The sequence below is a fragment of the Tachyglossus aculeatus genome, chromosome X1, assembly GCF_015852505.1.
Source record: "Tachyglossus aculeatus isolate mTacAcu1 chromosome X1, mTacAcu1.pri, whole genome shotgun sequence".
In the NCBI taxonomy this organism is placed as follows: Eukaryota; Metazoa; Chordata; class Mammalia; order Monotremata; family Tachyglossidae; genus Tachyglossus; species Tachyglossus aculeatus.
In genome coordinates, this window is record NC_052101.1 from 74,481,843 (window position 1) to 74,502,159 (window position 20,317).

The 20,317-nt window shown below is 41.5% G+C and overlaps 1 protein-coding gene across 28 annotated transcripts in view; it reads right to left on the reverse strand.

The window, feature by feature from the left end:
• Window positions 1–20,317, reverse strand: part of LOC119919809 (sarcolemma associated protein) — a 146,882-nt gene that overhangs the window by 59,620 nt on the left and 66,945 nt on the right. For all 28 annotated transcript variants that reach the window (XM_038740541.1, XM_038740552.1, XM_038740548.1 and 25 more), the window contains exons 4-9: window positions 17,551–17,587; window positions 10,860–10,922; window positions 5,052–5,147; window positions 4,632–4,703; window positions 4,030–4,170; window positions 2,112–2,249 (exon numbers count right to left, since the gene is read on the reverse strand). In XM_038740541.1, the coding sequence (XP_038596469.1) occupies window positions 2,112–2,249; window positions 4,030–4,170; window positions 4,632–4,703; window positions 5,052–5,147; window positions 10,860–10,922; window positions 17,551–17,587 (547 nt within the window). The remainder of the gene's footprint in view (window positions 1–2,111; window positions 2,250–4,029; window positions 4,171–4,631; window positions 4,704–5,051; window positions 5,148–10,859; window positions 10,923–17,550; window positions 17,588–20,317) is intronic.

Below are 20,317 nucleotides of genomic sequence, written 5' to 3' on the forward strand. Positions count from 1 at the left end.
CTCTCCTCAATTGCCCCACACTCAGAGCAGGTGTTGGGGGGTGGGAGGGTGGGGAGGAGGAGGCCAGTTAAAAACACCATGCCTTTCCAAATTTCTCAGAGCCCATTTACCGTCAAGAAGAAAAACCAAACAGCACCCTCCACCCATTTAAAAAAAAAAAAAAATCAAGGCCAAGGACTACCCTTGGTTTTGGGTTTCTTGGGCTATGCTGTGGTTCCAACAGCAATGTGCTTTTTGCTTTTGCAACAAATATCCATAATTAATGTCATGGACTTTTGTTCTACTTCATTACAAAATCAGATACCTCTTTAAAAGCCTTTTCTCACAGGCTACTAATTCTTTCAAATTATATTTCCTAATTCCACTTTATTATCCTCCCGAAATATCTGAGTCTGTTTTCTTGCTTATTTTTTGGGTTATTTCACAATTCCTCACATTCATTTTCTCCTTTTCTGAGCTAGTTATGCACTATACAGATTGCCTAACATAAAAAGAAACCATTTTCTACCAATTCTTCCTTCCCTGCACTGAATAACTCATTTCTTGAATTTCTGATTTGACCTTCATTTATCTCAAACAATTTTTAACTTTTAACTCCTCCTTCCTTTGGACTAATACCTCCCCCCCCCCACCCCCCCCCCTTAGTTTATTTTTTTTCATTTACACTCAAGATTCATTCCATGTCTTTCACATCTGCATATCTTTGAAACTACCTCCCTCCCTTCCTTCTCTTTCACAAAAGGACAGAAAAATTGGACGAATCTGACACCCTTCCTACTTAACAATAAGAATTTTCCTTTGGGTACTGCAGAAAGCTCTTACCACTAGGATTTCTGGTACCCTCCAATACATGAGCACATTGGTTCATAGATTCCTCAAGGTCAAACCCTGACCCAGCAGGAGAGTCTACAATGATCAAAATATGTTTGTGCCTTCCCCTGATGGTAGGGAGGTGACTGAATACAGTTCTCTTGGGGGGCCTGTTGCCTGATATCACCCCTTGAAGTCAGAGTAGGGCTGTCTTGGACAGCACATAGTAGGCAAGGGGTCTGCTAACCTCATTAGCCAGCCATTCTCCCTTTTTCCGGCAGCTAGCAGTTGAACGGGACTTCCAGAACTTTGACTCACTGGCTCTTCCCATTTCCCTAGCATGTTAAAGTCTTTCCTGTGGTACAATTTTATAATTTCAGAATAATGTACTTTCAATACCACATCACTTTAGTTAATACCACTAATTCTCATACTAGTGGTAAAGAGGGGTAAAATGGATAGCATAGTTTAATGGAATCCAAAGCAAGTCCAAACTCTCATCTTATCCATTAGTTTCAATATTTCCCTTCACCAAAGATTCTCATAAGCAGCCCCATCAACTTAATTTTACTTTGTCCCTGCTCAACCCCTTGTAGCAAATAAGCAATGAACTGGCAAATGGCCTGGTAAATAGAGTATGGGCCTGGGACTCAGAAGGTCCTAGATTCTAATCCAGGCTTTGCCACTTTTCTGTTGTATGACCTTGAGCAAGTCACTTAATTTCTCTGTACCTCAGTTATCTCATCTGTAAAATGGGGTTCAAGACTGTGAGCCCCATGTGGGCCAGAGACCACGTCCAACCTAATTAGCTTGTATCTACCCCAGTGCTTAGTACAGTACCTGGAACATAGTAAGTGCCTAACAAATACAAAGAAAAAGGTTGGGGGTGAAATAAGGGACCTGAATGGATCACAAGTGGTCATCATTCCATAAAGAACTGACTGCATTCAGAACAAAGCTTTACATGAAACTAAAGATGTTCAAAACATACTTTAACAAAGCATCTACATTTTACAGACATAACCCCCCCCACCGCCCCCCCCCCCCCAACCCCAGGTCTCAAGGTCACACATAACATAAGTGGCAGAGCCAAGATTGGAACTCATGATCTCCTGACTCCAAAGCCCATGCTCTATCCACTATGCCATGCTGCGTCTCAAAAGCGTGTACTTTTTATTTACCTGTATGTAAATGTCAGGTAAATTACCATGTCAAAACAGGAAATTACCAAATTGGGGTACACCTATATTAGGTTCTGGAAGGGCCATCTTAAGATCCTTTTGGATAAAGCTAGCACGTACCTTTAACTTGTCAGAGAGATCTTTAATCTCATTGACTGCTCCATTATATTTATTGGCCAATTCTCTTAATTCTTCCTGAGTCCTTTCATTCATTTCTTTTAGGTGCGTACATTCATCTTCAGTGTTACTCAGACTTCGCTGGAATGAAAATGTTAAATATTGTCAATTCAATTCTGTGAAATATATTCAATATGTATACTGCTATACCCTGGTTAGTGCTCTTCACTGATTTCATGGAAATAGTGTGAGATTCATAAGAACTTTAAATGAAGCACAGTTTCCCACAGATTTGTGTGAATATGTAAATTCTTAATTTTCCAAGCATTATCTTTCACCTCCTATTCAACCCAAAGGCACCTTATGCTAACACACTAGTCTGTCCTTAATGCTAAATTGACATAAGCTCTAAATGGTTAATCGAGTCAGTCAAAATACTTTAAAGATATAGGACAACAGGAAGGATGGTGTTTAAGCCAAAATTAACTTTTCAACATTACCTGCAGAAGAGAGGCTAACTAGGGATGGCTGTACATTAATTTTATTCACTCTTCCACTAAAGGTTCCTAGAGAAATTTCTAATACTCAATACCGAAGTGTAGCTGGCAAACTATACACCAAAACTACAATAATTGCACCTTAAAATGCAGGCCAAAAAAACCTGTGAGATTGATGCAGTGAAAAGTAGGAACAGTATGAAAACAACAGTAAAAATGTATTTATTGGTTAAAATTAAGCCAGTCACACCTACACTATGAGATCTCCAGGGTCAATGCAAATGAAAAAAATGTACCTGATCACCTTTCCCCAAAAGGCGTAACATTAATGAAATGGGTCACCTTTATTTACCCCACATTACTTTGCATTTTCCACAGCAAGTGGCCATCTGCCAGTTTATCAACTATGGTATTTTTCTTCTCGAACTTAAGACCCCGGCCTTGCTAATGTAAAACGGCTATTTTTACATTCCTAATATATTGAAAAAGAGCATGTTGACGAAATCCAACTTCAAGGACAGATATACTGACAACTACGAGAATAAGGAGTTAATGAACAGTAGTCCTTGACCAGATGCTCAAACACGTGGAGAATGTGGGACTGTAGGACTGAATATCAATGGAGAAGGGAGTTCAGGTGAGGTAACTCCATGTAGCATTACCCTACTCATCGACGAAAACTAGCTCCTGCATGCAAAGCACTAAGAACTTGAAGAATGTACAAAAAACGTACAGGATGTGATCGGCCTTCAAGTAACTTATGATGTATTGGGGGAGGTGGCAGACAGAAATTTGACAGGTAGACAATAGTTAAATCCGTGGAAAAAATAGATATCAAGTAGAACATTTACCCTGAATAAAAAAGTAGATAATGTACCTGAGTTCTGGAGTGACTGACGGTATGGCATGATGGAGAAAGTAAGAGCATTAAATCAGAGAATGTTTCCTAGAGGTGGCAACTCTTTAGGAGTGTTAAGAAGGAGGGCCATGGTTTGCCCCTAACGAGATTATCCCTCCTCTCCTTCAAAGAACTCTTAAAAAAAGGAACAAAGGTATAAGCAATGGGGCAGGGGCAGTAGAGTCAAAAGCACTCTAGAAGGTGGTCAGTTAGGAGGATAACTGTGTGAAATGCTTTCAGCTCCAGCCCAGTTGACTGGACCACCTCAATTCCTGTGCTCCAAGCCCATGCTTCTGTTGCATGAGATTATAGTATGAATGAGTCCTATGAACTATCGCCAATTGCCAGTATACTGATGATTATTTTTTGTGTAGCTAAATTACCAAGCTACAGTTCACTCATGTCTACATTTTTGTTTCTGGATTGTAGAGTGGAGGAAAGCTTATTGAAAGATACTGTCACTGCTGACCATTCTTACTTGAAAGATGATATATTAACACAAAAAAATTTTCAAAACCATAAATACCTCTACTTCAGATAGTTTCCTGGCCACTTCAATTTTCTCCTGAAGGACCCGCCTCAGGGACTCTTTGGCAGTTGTCTCATAGTTGTGTTTGTCTTCCTGTAATGCTACAAGTTCCTTCCGTAAACTATCTTCTGTTTGATTCTAGAAGTAAAAATGAAGTCCAAAATAACTATTTTCATGAATGTCATTAAAATTGAAAATTGTTGTTCTGTCCATGCTTTGCCATCACATTAAAACGTACTGCTCCCTTTTAAAAAAAACCCCACAAATACTGTCATGTAGAATTCAAATATATCAGCAAATGTATACACTATTTTTAACTTCAGCCTGCAGCCAGAAAAGTTGAAAACAAAAGGCAATTTGACATCAAGCTCAAAAACTCACTATTATTTTATTCTGCAAGCAACATTAATACAGACGCTCCCCAAATTGGATTTTGCCTTTGCATATATTTAGTGAAAAAAACTTTGCTAACCAATTGTAAAAAATATGATATATTTTCAACAATTCCTTTTTACAATAATGAAATGATTATGGAAAAGTAGTTTTTAGTACTGCTATTCAGAATTAGTTTAAAAAGTCATCTCATTTGTGATACCTACTTTAGAACACGCCTGTAACTGGTTTCCCATAACTTCTAACCGTGAAAGCAGCCTATCTTCATCTATTAAAGCCTGTTGGAGAACAAATTAATCAAATTAATTACTACTAATTGCATAAATACATTTAGTTTTTCAATGAAAAAAAGCTAACTTTTTTGTGGAACACAGCGTTGAAGGGATAGAATAATCAAGATACCCTTGCTACAATGGACATTCCGTACATTGGGATTGATGGCTACAAAATACGATTATGCATCTTCCTTCACTTGTGATTATTTGCTAGAAATAAGTATGTAGCTGAACATGTAAACACAAAGCTGCATGCTGCAAAACACGATTATGCATCTTCCTTCACTTGTAATTATTTGCTAGAAATAAGTATGTAGTTGAACATATAAACACAAAGCTGCCTGCAGATACCTGCCAACTAGTATCTGAAGCCTCCTGGGTGATGGCTAACAGTCGCTGAAGAGTGGCCAGCTTCTGTTCCAACATCTGTTCCCGATGTAAGGCCTCCTATGAACGAGACCATAAACACAGAATGAACATAGGGAAACCTCAAGGGCATTGGCCTACAAAATAACTCTTGGCACCTACAAAAACATGTTCCTTATAATTGTTGAGATGAACTGTGGTATCTCTGTACTAAGCGCTGGGGTAGATACAAGATAATCACGACAGACACGGTTCCTGTCCCACATGGGACTCAGAGTCTAAGGGGGAGGGAGAACAGGTACTGAATCCCCATTTTCCAGATGACGAAACTGAAGGCACAGAAAAGTTAAGTGACTGGCCCAAGGTCAAGCAGCAGCAAGTAGCACAGCCAGAATTAGAACCCAGGTCCTCTGACTCCCAGGCCTGAGCTAGAAGCAGCATGGCTCAGTGGAAAGAGCCCGGGCTTTGGAGTCAGAGGTCGTGGGTTCAAATCCTGGCCCTGCCACTTGTCAGCCATGTGACTTTGGGCAAGTCACTTAACTTCTCTTGGCCTCAGTTACCTCATCTGTAAAATGGGGATTAAGAATGTGAGCCCCCCCATGAGACAACCTGATCACCTTGTAACTTCCCCAGTGCTTAGAATAGTGCTTTGCACATAGTAAGTGCTTAATAAATGCCATCATCATTATTATTATTAAGCCGTGTGGCCTCTCACTACTGGTTTGGATTCTAAAGCCCTACATTTCCAACCACAAAAATATTGTCATATTTAAGAAGAATATTAAGACTGTGAGCCCCATGCGGGACAGGAACTATGTCCAACCCAATTTGCTTGTATCCACCCCAGCGCTTACAACGGTGCTTGGCACACAGTAAGCACTTAACAAATACCACAATTATTAATAGTGCTACTCAGAACTTCATAATTGTCAAAACTTTAAAAAAAAGAGGTAAAATCACTATTAAATGTCACCATGAATGACAGGATAAGTTCTTAAGTACAATGCTACTTTCAAGAAGGTAAGAGTGTTCTATAGATGACTTTAAAAACAAAACCTTTCCCCTTCAAAGTCAACACTAGCTTACAAACTTAAAAATGAACTAAAATCCTATTCAAGTTATACTAAAATGGCCACCTTAAAACATGCACTACAAATTATGAATTCAAAGAAGTTTATTTTATAATAGCTCTGCCTCTGCAACTGAAAAATAAATATGAGAGCAAAAAGGCAATTAGATCCCAGTTGATCTCCAGAAGCAGAGCTGACGGACGCATCTCGCCTGCTTACAGAGGTTCAGATTTCGGTCCTGCCCATTTCCAGGCAGTTTACCATGATGATTTAAACACTCTCCATAATAAGCAAGAGGCCAGGACAGGTTAACAAAGCCTTCGCTGGTTTTAGGGGCCGTGGGAGTTAAGTAAAGAAGAACTTGAGGAGAATGGCATAAGGCAGCAATGACTGCTCTCCAAATGGCTGCTCAAATCCAGCCAAACAGTCGCCATTTGTTGTCATTTGGGGGCTTCCCCTTCACTAGGTGTCCAAGTTGCTGAAGTTTCCACACTCTTCAGGGACTGGCTTTGTCACAGTTCATTCTTTTTTATTTTTATCTAAATGCGGTTGCCCATCATCTTCAAAGATTACATCACAATTGGTGAAACGTATCTATGGGCATATGTGTGGCTAAAAAGGCCAAGGACCAAACAATCCCATTCACACCAAAGATGGTTCTTTGGGGTTGCTATTTTATCAGCGGCTTACAACGTTTGGCACTAATTCTACTTTTGGCTCTCTCAACCCTCTTTTCTGGATTACAGGGTGCCCTGCTGATCTGTAACCAGCACGGTTGTTTTATAGTATCTTTAAAGGATTTCCTCTGTGCTCTTTGTTTTCATTTGCCCGATTTCAGCTCACCAGAAAGCTGTTACGGTATCCCGCTGTCAACCAGTTCTCACGTGTTCCACACAGGTGTGTTTTGTTGAGGTGAGCTTCGCTTTAGTGCTTCGAGATTGACTTTGTTCCAGGACTTGTTTTGTGCTCCTGTCTTGTCACATGGTGCTGGTAATGGTCCAGAAGTGACACTGATGGAGTTACCACAAGAGTTGGATGTGGCATCTGTGTTCAAAAGGTCTACCTGCTCCTCTTTGTATTCTCTCTTCCAAGATGGAGAATGGGTGATGTGGGGATTGGAGGGACTGGCTCCAGAACGGCAGACCTCAGGGCTCTGGGGCTAACAGAGTCCAGCAGTAGGAAGCTTCCAGCTTCCTACTGCCACTTCATCCTCCCTCTGCCAGCATCTGACTTGCTGTGAAATTCATCTTCCCTACTCTACACTGTGTTCTAATGTTACATGAGCATGGGGTTGATAATCTTCTTCAGTGCCCTGTCCAAAAGTAGCTTGGCAGGAATCTTAGCAGCAGTGGAGAACAATCAAAAGCCCGATAGTTGCCTCAATCTTATCTTTCAGCTTTCTTCTTGAAAATGATGGTGGTGGCATCTGTGGGGTCAAATGGCTTATCCATGGTGCTCCATATGTTGAGGAAAACCTCGTCTAAGTGTTCACGCAGTGCTTACCCCACCTGCTTGCATCGCAGAAAGAATGTCATCAGTCCAGGTGCTTTGCCACTTTTCTGGGGTCTGACCGCTGTAGTGACTTTAATAGTAGGGCAAGTGTCAGGCCTTCACCTGTTGGTACTTTTTCTAAACTTTGTAAGGCTTCTTCTTTGAAGGTAGGTGTGTTCAGAGGACTTAAAGTGTTGCTGCGGCTTCTTCAGGATTTCCTCTTTGTATATGATGTGGCCTGAACCATCTTCACTCTTCAGAGGTGCTGCGAGAGTGTGTACCGGGTCACATGGCTTCTTGAATGATTTCCAGAAGTCCACAGTCTGATGGCGGCCTGCATAACCTTGGATCTCTTCAGCTTTGGCACTCCACTAATTGTCACCCACGCTCCTTAACTTGATTTGTGTATCATCAGAGTGGTTTCTAAGAGTGTCTCTTTTGCTAGGATCATAAGACTGTGGCACCTCTGATGGCAGTGGGCTTTGGGGAGATGACCAGACAGAATGGTTTGGCGGGCAGCAATTGAGAGAGGCGTTGCTCTCTTCAGAGGCTTTGCAAAGATCAGGATTTGAAGGGGCAGCCTCAAAGTAAGAGACAGGCTCAGTAAGTGGCAAACAAACCGGCAAGGAACTAGATGAGTACAATGTGGAATGACTGTTGGACACAATTTGGTCTTTTCAGTCACATCTGGAAGCATAGGATTTCATGGTATGTGCCCATGCGTTTCCATGTTTATACGTATATGGAAGCAGAATGACCTAGTGGAAAAATAATGGGCCTGAGAGTCAGAGGAGGCTGTAGACTCATTATGGGCAGGGAACATGTCCACTTATTTTGTTGTCCTGTACAAGTACTTAGTACAGTGCTCTGCCCACAGTAAGTGCTCAATAAACACCATTGATTGATTATGAGCTGTGAGACCTTGGTCAAGTCACTTAACTTTTCTCTGTGCCTCAGTTCCCTCACCACAAAACGAGGATTCAATACCTCTTCTCCATCCTACTTAGACTGTGAGTCCCAGGTGGGACCTGACAATCTTTTATCTACCACAATGCTACGCACATTGTAAGCGCTTAACAAAACCACAATTCTTATTACTATATTCCTTACCGTGAAGGATAAACAATACACTTCCAGGTGTATTATTTTAAAACACTTAGCACCTGATATTCAAATGGTCAAAATATTCCAAGTTCACCTTGTAAGAAAGTGAAGCCTTTTTCTTAAGTCTTTTTGTATCTAATTACAGATTAGTTCCACTAGAGGGTGTAATTTACCCAGCTCCATTCAATGCAGTTTTAACATCAAGTTGTTCAGTCAATAAATATTTGAGTACTGTACTAAATTACTTGTGAACAAGTGAGTCACATTATTCCCCTAGATCTAGATTGTATATCACTGAAAAGAGACAATAGTGGCTGTCAAAGGAAAATAGGTAATCAAACCAAAACAATAAGATCAAAGGTGAGAATGGAAAAAGAGAAGCAGCCGTGGCTAAGTGGAAAGAGCCTGGGCTTTGGAGTCAGAGGTCATGGGTTTGAATCCCAGCTCCTCCACGTGTCTGCTGTGTGACCTTGGGCAAGTCACTTAACTCCTCTGCGCCTCAGTTATCTCATCTGTAAAATGGGGATTAAGACTGTGAGCCCCACGTGGGACAACCTGATCACCTTGCATCCCCCCCAGCGCTTAGAACTGTGCTTTGCACATAGTAAGCACTTAACAAATGCCATCATTATTATTATTATTATTTAAAAATGCAGAAAAAAGGAGAAAAATATTTATTATACAAAATCATCTCCCTTACAGGACTGAGAGGTTTGTATCATTTAAGAGGTTGACTGATATCCACTTTGCTACTGGAAGAATTTTGCTACTTTGCTACTTGCACTTCCCAAGCGCTTAGTACAGTGCTCTATACACACAGTAAGCGCTCAATAAATACGATTGATTGAATGAATGAAGAATAAATTTGTGGCTTTTTTAAAAATAAAGATCATTTTATCATAGCCACTGCTTAATGGAAAAGGGAGGCCCCAGGATTATAAATTTCTAATTCCGTCATTTTCCACTACTTTAAATTACGATAGAAATGTTAGTGATCACTCAGAGCTGTATAATTCTCCATCAATTCTTCTTCTAATGTGCTGAAATTTTCAATTCATCCTCCATAGGATTTCACATTCTAAGTTAGAAGCCAAAATTACTACATATATATATGTAGTATATATATGTATATACATATATCTTTGGCAGAGGAGGGATGAGAGAAAAAGAGAAGGGAGATCAAGATGCCTGTCTTAGTTGTCATCTGAGTTCCACTTTGGAATCTTGGGGTGGGTGGACTGCTCATCTTTTTGAGCCACCTCAGTGTCAGAAGTGAGAACCATGTAGACTATGCCCTAAAATTATTCCATCTTCCAAATACGGTCTGAAGTTCAAGGAGACAAGTAGATGTCAAAGTCTAGTTTTCAACCCTGGAGTCCCTTAGGGCTTACCATCAAGTATTAAGTGAATCCTGATTTTTCAAAATAAAAATCTGCCCTCAAAATGGCACATAATACTCAGATAAGATTGCACAATCAACCTATTTTTCATCTACTACGGAAGGAATCCATTTATCCCCTCGTTCCAGAGCACACTTTTCTGTTTGTTCTCTGGTACTTGTTAAGCGCTCACTATGTGCCCTGCACTGTACTAAATGCTGGGGTAGATACAAGCTAACGAGGTTGGACACAGTCCATGTCCCACATGGGACTCACAGCCTTAATCCCCGTTTTACAAACGAGATAACAGAGGCACAGAGAAGTGAAGTGACTTGCCCAAGGTGGTACAGCAGACAAGTGGCAGAGCTGGGATTAAAACTCAGGTTCTTGTGATTCCCAGGCCACTGACTGGCTCTGCAAATGTGTAATATGAAGGAACCATACAATCTGCTACTAAGGAGGAGTCTTGCTTTGAGTTATGGCTGATCACTAGTCTGGTCTGTTGCATACGGGTGTACGCATATCTATACTCACTCACTTACAGATGAGCATATGACTGAAGTGAATCAGCCAATGGCATTGGGAATCTAATTAAGAGGAGAGAGTTTCCATTAAAACTAATACTCTGACCACTTTACAGCAAAGGTATCTTTCCTCACAAAGGCAGATATAGGTATAGAAAGTCACTCATAAGGAGTTACGACTTTGCCTCCAAGGTCTAACCCAGAAATCTCAAAAGTAAATCTTACCTGTAGATACTGCGAAAGCTGGAACAGTTCCTGAGAGTACATACTGGGAGTATTAGCAGCAACCTACGGTGGGGGGAGACCGGGAAAGAGAAAAAAAAAAGTGATCAAAAACTATGCTGTGTTTTTAGCACTAGAGAATTTAAGTACATCACTAAGTCAAGGAAAAGTCTAATTATAGTACACATCTGCTCTAACTTTCGAGTCCAGGGAACACAGTCTTCCCGGTCCCGCCACTGCCTGGGTACCACGCCTGACTCTAATGTACAATCCAGGAGTCAGCTCAAGCTCAGCTCAAAGTCAGAAATGGGACCCAGGCAGCCCCATCTGGGCTGTATTTTCCATCCATATTATTATTGTGTCTCTTAAGCCCTTACTATGTGTCAAGCTCCATTCGCCATGACAAGCAGCATGGTGTAATGGATAGGACATGGGCTTGGGAGTCAGGAGGTCCTGGGTTCCAGTCTTAGCTCCACCACTTGTCTGCTGTGTGACCTTGGGTAAGTCGCTTCACTTCTCTGTTCCTCAGTTACCTCATCTGTAAACTAGGGATTGAGACTGAGAACCCCACACGGGACAGGGACTGTGTCCAACTCAATTTGCTTATATCCACCCCAGCACTTAGTACAGTGCCTGGCACATAGTAAGCGTGTAACAAATACCATCATTATTATTATTATTTTCAGCGCTAGAATAGTTGTAAGTCAATCAGGTTGGACACAGTCTCTGACCCACATGGGGCTCACAGTCTAGGTAGGATTCGCAATGGAAGCCAGGCCATCTGGATCCTGTTCTCTGATTCTGGGGAGTTTTGTCCACTGTCCATCCTACCTACAGGGTCTACAAGGGAACCCAAATGAATTCTCCACCTCCTTCACTGAACTGGAAAAGGTTGTCCACAGTTCCTGCCTATTTTACTCTGGTTGTGACATATGGTTTTGTTCCTTTGTCTGTGTGGATGGAGTTTCTGACATGAGCAAGAAATAAATAAAAATTTCTGAAAACCTCCAAGACTGCTGCAATGGTTTACTTGATGATGCAGGAAAATGCATCTTGACAGGGAACATGTTTGAAGTCAGAGTAGATCCAAAATGATGGCATAACGAATGGTGCTGGATCGGAAGAATACCGCACTTAAATATTTGACAGTAGGAAAACGAGTTAAACCTCTAGTTCTTATAAAACCTGACACAGTCTCAGTCAGTGTTTAGAATAGTGCTTGGCACATAGTAAGCCCTTAACAAACACCATTATTATTACTCAGCATATATGAATGCATAAATTGATCTAGAGCACTGAGAGATATTAAATAAAATCAATACTAGTTGAGCATTTCTAAGCACAGCAAAAACACTTCTGATTCTGGGTTCAGGGCACTCAATCAGCTCTCTATTCCACCTTTACTTAGCCTCACTCCTCTCCTACTACACATTGGCTCGTTTGCTTCATTCCTCTCAACCTACTTCCAGAACCTCAGTCTCATCTCTCTCTCTCTCTTTCTGTCACTACCAACCCCTTGCTCACACCTTCCCTTCTACCTGGAACTTCCACCCACTTCACATCTGGCAAAATGCTGCTCTCCCCCCATCTTCAAAGCCCTTCTGAAATCACACTTCCTCCAGGAGGCCTTCCAATTAAATCAATCGTATTTACTGAGCACTTACTGTGTGCAGAGCACTGTACTAAGCGCTTGGGAGAGTACAATACAACAGTGTTGGCAGACACGTTACCTGCCCACAAGGAGTTTACTTCCCTGATTAATCTCTCATCTCCCCATCCCAGTCCCCACAGCTCAAGTGCCACTTAAGCACTTCCGCATCACTTAGGCAGCTGGGTACGTTTTACCATCTCCCCTCTTGCACTTATGTACATGTCTCTAAACTCTATTGCTCCTCCTACTTGTAATATGTTTTAGTGTCCATCTCCCCACTAGGGGACCAATGTAGTCTAGTGGAAAGAGCACGGGCCTGGGAGCCCAAGGACACTTGTCTTGGCTCCAACACATGTCTGCTGGGTGATCTTGGGCAAGTCACCTTACTTCTCCGTGCCTCAGTTACCTCACTTGTAAAATGGGGATTTAATACCTGCTCTCCTTCCTACTTAAATTATGAGCCCCGTGTGGGACAGAGACTGTGTCTGACCTGATTATCCTGTATCCTCCGCAGCGCTTAGAACAGGGGCCAACACAGAGTAACACATAGTAAGCGCTCAAACAACACCACAGTTATTATTATTAGTAGTATTATGAGTGTGTAAGCTCCTTGAGTGAAGGGCTCATGCTTATTAATGCTATTGTACTCTCAAGTGCTTAGGAGAAGCAGCGTGGCTCAGTGGAAAGAGCACGGACTTTGGAGTCAGAGGTCATGGGTTCGAATCCTGGCTCCGCCACGTCTGCTGTGCGACCTTGGGCAAGTCACTTAACTTCTCTGAGCCTCAGTTACCTCATCTGTAAAATGGGGATTAAGACTGTGAACCCCACATGGGACAACCTGATCACTTTGTATCCCCCCCAGCGCTTAGAACAGTGCTTTGCACATAGTAAGCGCTTAACAAATGCCAACATTATTATTAGTACAGTGCTCTGCCCAGAGTAGGCATTCAATAAATATGAGTCACTGCTAAGAGACTAGGTCTGGCATTTTAGAAATGGACTATAGAGTTAGAGCGTTTTATCCAGCATGCTGTAGGAATGGAGGGCGCCACTGTGCCTAAAATTGTGGCTATGAGGGCTGAAGGGTCAGAGTTGTGATGGGGATCTACCCTCAGGACAACGGGGTTGCATAAGTCCTAAACAAGGCTGGTGAGAGCCACATAGTTAAGAATGAAGTCCTTAGAGAAGTCTGTGGCTGAATTCTGGTTGAGCTTAAGCTAGGTATTTGGAAGGGATGCAGCACCTGGAAATCCCTCAGCACTACTGTTAGATGGGAGACCTACTCACTAGTCTGCTGCTGCCCAAAAAAGCCCTGCAGGACAATCACAGAAAATGACATCCAGCTTGACTCTAACTAGCCCCCAATCCCTACTGCCAGCGGCCTCAAACACATTATGATCACTGCAAACTCTTCCAAGGCTTTCCCACAAAGGATCAGATGGCCATGGCTGCAGTGCAGAAAAACACTGCAGCTTTTAATGGAGTACTTTCTGAATCTATAAGATTGGGAAAGGCATGTCCTTAAATGCACTGGATATGCAATTATCATTAAATAATAAGTGTACAATTAGTTTTAAATAGCCACACCCAATTGCATGGTTCATGAAACTTTATTATTATTACTACTACCAATAATAATAATAACAATGGTATTTGCTAAGTGCTTACTATGTTCCCAGCACTGTTCTAAGGGCTGGGGCAGATACAAAGCAATCAGGTTGTCCCACGGGGGGCTCACAGTCTTAATCCCCATTTTACATATGAGGTGACAGGCACAGAGAAGTTAAGTGGCTTGACAAGGGTCACACAGCAGACAAGTGGAGGAGCCGGGATTAGAACTCACATCCTCTGACTCCCAAGCCCGTGCTCTTTCCACTAAGCCACGCTGCTTCTCTTTTACAGAATGCTAGGTGGAGAGAATACTGGTTTGTGCCTGAAGGAGGAAGAAAAATGAAAAACACGGGAGACTCAGCATTACCAATTATAGCCAGGCCTTCTAGAACACTGAAGTTGAGGGATCACCCCAAAAAGGATCTTTCAGGACAGCCCCAACTAACATTATGGAGTTAAGTGTTGCCAAGAGCACGAAAAACCAGTAATTATAAGCACTGATGTGCTATCTTCTGAAAGATGAAATGTTTCCTCCACCTTGGCCATTACCAAAGCAAACTATATACAGAATTATCACTTCTTTCCCCCCCAGTAGCTAGAATGGCATGGCTTACTGCTATAACTGGGATGCAGCACATTTTTAATTCAAAAACCCAGCACCTCAAATGTCTATCCTAATGGGCAATGCCATTATTAAAACTGAATAATGCTTCATTTTGCTGAAGAGGAAAGTGATAAAGACTTGAGGTTTCTAAAGTATTTAATTCAAAGACTCTAACAATGAGCTTCAGTTTTAGGCATGATTTCATTTCTCATTAGAAAGGCAAAGCAGAACATAATTATCTCTCCCGAAACTATTATATATAAAAAGGAAACGGGCACTCAATTTTATCCCCCATATAGCAGTATATATCAAAATTGTTTTCTCTCCCTGGACAAGATACATACTCACTGCCAACTTAGATTCTCCTCAGCAATGAAGTTCAGATTAAGGCACTAAAGATTCTGAACAATAATACAATAAATTTTGAATTAAGCAGCGTGGCTCAGTGGAAAGAGCCCAGGCTTTGGAGTCGGAGGTCATGGGTTCAAATCCCGGCTCCACCACTTGTCAGCTGGGTGACTTTGGGCAAGTCACTTCACTTATCTGGGCCTCAGTTATCTCATCTGTAAAATGGGGATTAAGACTGTGAGCCCCATGTGGGACAACCTGATCACCTTGTAACCTCCCCAGCACTTAGAACAGTGCTTTGCACACAGTAAGCGCTTAATAAATACCATTAAAAAAAAATTAAGGACAAACTAAGCTTCCTATATTAAGTGGCAACACAAAGTATCATCAAACTGGCTGTGCCCAGAGACTGGAAGCAAGGACTGTTACAGCACGAGTTCACTCAAGGAAACTTTGTCCCCAGTAATCTTTGAGACCTCGTAAAGATAAAAGACTTCCATGGGGTATTTTGAAAATCGTGTCCTAAAGCAGCAGAGTGACCTGCCAGGCAGTGAACACCTACTTTAATCTCAAAACTCCCTGCCTAGTCAGCAGGAGGTTAAATTAAAATAGCAATGCTTTTGCGGCAGCCCCATTTTCTCCTTAAAGTCCACAATACTATAAGTGTTCCAGCAACTGGGAGCAGGAGAAATGGAGCTACTTTTTGGGCCGCATAACGCTTTATTTAACCTCTTGGCAGACCACGGTAGAATGTCTCTAACCAGCCACATGATCCTGGTGTTCAGGCAAGGTCAAGCTACAGCTCTTGCTATTTATATTCCCCATTAACAGAACTATAGCATTGAAGTCTATAGCAGTGTTCCCCCGCAGAAACCCTAGGATTCCCCAATTGGTCAAAGCCATGTCCCCGCAGGACTTCAAGGCGATATGGGAGTTCAGGCAGGGATCCACTGATTAACCTAGAGTTGATTTTCTCTCTCCCAGTATCAGTAGTGAATTGTTGGCTCAGTGGCTACCATGAAGCACCTGCAGTGTAACAATGAGATTGTGAGGCACTGGAACAGTTGAGTCACATTTTAAGGCTTAGGTTGGCCCTGGGGGCCCAAAGACCATGGGCTGGGTCAAAAGAAACTCATTCCATCTTGAGGATGGGTTTAGATCCCATTCCCCTCGTCCTGATTCCCCTCATAAAGACAACCATCCTCCTCATATTTAGGGCACCTGAAATCCTGGAGACCTACAACAGAGAAGTGAAGCGACTCGCCCAGAGTCACCCAGTTGACGAGTGGCGGAGACGGGATTCGAACCCCTGACCTCAGACTCGAAGGCCCGGGCCCTCTCCGCTGAGCCACACTGCTTTTCGCTACTTCATCGTCATCATCATCATCATGTATACGTATTTGTTTGTATGGATTTATTACTCTATTTTATTTGTGCATATTTATTCTATTTATTTTATTTTGTTAATATGTTTTCGTTTTGTTGTCTGTCTCCCCCTCCTAGACTGGGAGCCCGCTGTTGGGTAGGGACCATCTCTATATGTTGCCAACTTGGACTTCCCAAGCACTTAGTACAGTGCTCTGCACACAGTTAGCGCTCAATATGACTGAATGAATGAATGAATGAATGAATGAACAAAGTGGCTGAAATACTGACACACGTGTGTGAATAAAATCTCCAGAAATGAGTCCCAGGACCCCCTTCTATTCCTGACAGACCTAGCCACCACAATCTCAGACTCAGCTGGGGTGAGGCCAGAGATTTGTAGCCTGAATATGTGTCTTAGTTTCTATGAATGCCTTTATGCATGCTCTTTCTCAACCGATCTTTGGGACGCAATGGGAACTGGATCTAACAAACATTTCACAGACTGTGGTGAGCACTCATATTGAGGTTTCACCTGTAGTACTTCTTTAACTTTAAAACTAGCACTTTCTAGATGAAATAGCTCTTTAGGGAAAATCAGGGCAGGGGGAGGTAAAAGCAAAAAGAAAAAACCAAGTCAATAATGACCTCAGAGTTAAAAACCTTACTGCACATTTCAGCACTATCTCCCATATCCTTCCTTATGTAGAAACACAACTGAGAAAGAAGAGTATTTTGCTTAAGTACTTTAACAATTCAAGACAAGAATGAGTAATAGTACACAAGAATGAAGATTAAAATGCACCATACTTTTAAATTAAGTACAAAATGCATGCTCCAGTTTTATATATACAGAATCGCCTATAAAATAAAAAAATTAACGAACTTGTTCTTTCTAAATTTTCTTAACCTGTAGAGTATATAATTCTTAGGTTAAATTATTCAAAGTGATTTCTGCAGCCATACTTTTTTTAAAAAACAACAACAGGTAACTCATATTAAGTCTCTAGGTTCAACACATGGAATGCAGTTATCCAATAACTTTACCGAGAGCAAGGCAGTTTATCAGAATATTTTTAAATGGGTACAGGGAAGAGGAACTGCAAGTAGCTCACCTTGTCAACAGGAATTGGTAATGGAGCATGGATGACACTGAAAAAAAAAATATTTATTTTACGCTAGTTTTTTTTTTTCCATTACAGGAATATGCAACATGAAGAAAAAAAACCCATCCTGAAAACCCCATCGTGACACTGAATATTTAACCCAAATGTTTTTACAACTGTTTGACCCTGAAGCAGACAATCAGGTAACAGGCTAAGTACTTCAAAAATAGATTTTCACTTAAATTAAAAAAGCACATACTGAAACAATGTAAGACTTTGCAAATGGCTAGAATTATGCTCAAATCTCAGAGTACAAAAACCCTTAAAATTCTAACTATCTATTGTAAAGTTAGGCTATCATTTGGACTGATGGGCCATTTACGTTTTAGTAAGTTGTTGAGGGTAGTATCAGTAAAAGAAATGGTGTTCACAAAACATATCAATAAAATTGTTGTGGTATCTACAGTATAAAACATTCATGTCATTTCCACACAAATTTATAACAAATTTAGCATTAACTTGATGTGGGTATCTTCAGGTGCCATAATTTCATATTACGTATAAAAAATTACTTTTACTTGACATGGTAGACTAAAGTCACCTAACAGATGGCCTGTAGCCCCTGGGCCTGGTTTTGTCCAGACCTAACATAATGGAACTGCAACGCTACACTTCTGTATACTCACACAAAAGATGGTTATGTTGTCATTTGATAAAATTGTATTTCCCTATGAAAACAGTAGAAAATGAAAGAACACCAGCTGACTGGTCACTATAAATATACGCAAAAAAAAATCGCCAATTTAATAAAATGAACCTATATTGATTTAAAACGTTTTCCACAATAAAAAAATGGTCTTTTAAAAAACATATATTAAAGATACTACAAATGGCTGCATCCCCTTGTATGAAAATGGTGCTTTTGATCAAGTCAGCAACTACAAAGGAAGCTATCTGCTTTGATGTGAAGTCTACAGCCTAAACAATGAACATTTTCAGTAAAGTCACCCTTCACAAGAAATGTTGCATTTCAACCGAATTATACTTAGAATGTGATGTTCACGAAAATACAACATTTACATATAAACTGGCCCACAGTTGCAAATGTCTTTTCCTAAATTAGAAGTTGTGTTAATACTTTACAAAGGATGTGTTTCAAAATTTACCAGCTCAAAGGTTTGCCTATGCCTTCAAGTTACTAGGAATTATACAAGTCAGCCCTTTTGTTACACCCCTTCATATTCAATACAAATCCTTCTGACGCTTCGCAGACCTTCCATGTAACTGACGTTGATCTGTACGTTTCACTCATTTTCTACAAGATCAGTATCAGCAGTCGAGAAAATAACAGGCTTTCAGTTAGTCCTCTGGTGATAGGTGCAGTTGGGAAATCTTCAAGATAAAAGCTATGAGGCTTGGTAACACTCTCACCACGCAGACATAGGTGGGGTGGGTAGGGGAGCTGTAGAGTGACCATTACTGCTCCTACCAGCCCTGGCCCCTGGACCATCAAGGCAGTCACCAGAGAGCTAATACCAGCAGTATGCTACGACAGAATGGGGCCCAGAAATGAGGTGGGGAGAGAACCCAAACCCTAGCAGTAGGTGTTGAGTTGGAGGTGAGTAAACCTTCAAAGATCCCATCTCAAATTGCAAACGTAGTCAGACACGGTCCCTATCCCACATGGGGTTCAGTCTACATAGGAAGTTGTAGCATTTCATCCCCACTTCACCGATGAGGAAACTGAGGCACAAAGGTTACGTGACTTGCCCAAGGTCAAACAATAGACAAGTGGTAGAATTGGGATTTAAAACCCAGGGCTTCTGACTCCCGGGCCTGTGCTCTTTTCACTAGGCCACCCTGCTTCCCATATTATTGGTAAACAGCCACCAGTGGACTGCTGAAGCATGGAGCCCTTCCACCTGCTGCCATGAATCACGTCTAACCTTAAACTGCTGTAGCCTCTCACCCCTGCCTGGGCACATGAGGAATCCCCCACACAGGGACACACATACTCAGATGTGGCTTTGCCAGAAAGACAGTTAAATTATAGTTGATGCAGTTTCTTCTTAACATAGGAATGAGACTAAGGTTTCTGGATATCACCATGCAAGAAAATAATGAAGAGGAAGGTGGTAAGAAGGGAGACGTGGCCATAACATTTTAGAGTACGTTAAAACACAGGTCAGTTTCGCAAGATACAAATTGCCAGGAAACAATTTATATATATATAATCTCCTAAACCCTCAAAAGACAGTCGTTGCCCCAGTCAGACAGTGACAGATCAAATTTCAACTCAACTTGACCAATTAATGGTATTTCAGGAAAAGGCACAGAAGCAGGGACTACTTACCTGTTACCCTAGCTCTCTGAAGGTATGTTGGCACATCAGCTCATCAGAGAAAAGTAGCCTTCTGTTGACGCCTGGAGGACTCAGAGCTACAAAAATCTTCAAAGGCTGCCTGCCAGTAAGACCTGATTGCTCAGATTGCTAGGTGGATCAGGGCTTCTCCCCCTCCCTCCCCAGGGCTCTCTTGGTAGTAAGGAGTTAACAGAGAAAACAGAGCACAGGTTAGTGCAGACATGTATATATACCCCAAAACAGTTATATCCCCAACCACATGCATCTAGTGGCTAGCCTATGCTTAAAGGTATGCCTAGCAAGAGTGGTCGGCGGGCACAATGTGATGAGCTGCACACCTTCAGAGAAGTAAGGTTACGGTTAAGTAACCCCCATTTCTCTAACTGTGCATATAGGCCAAATCAGCTCATCATA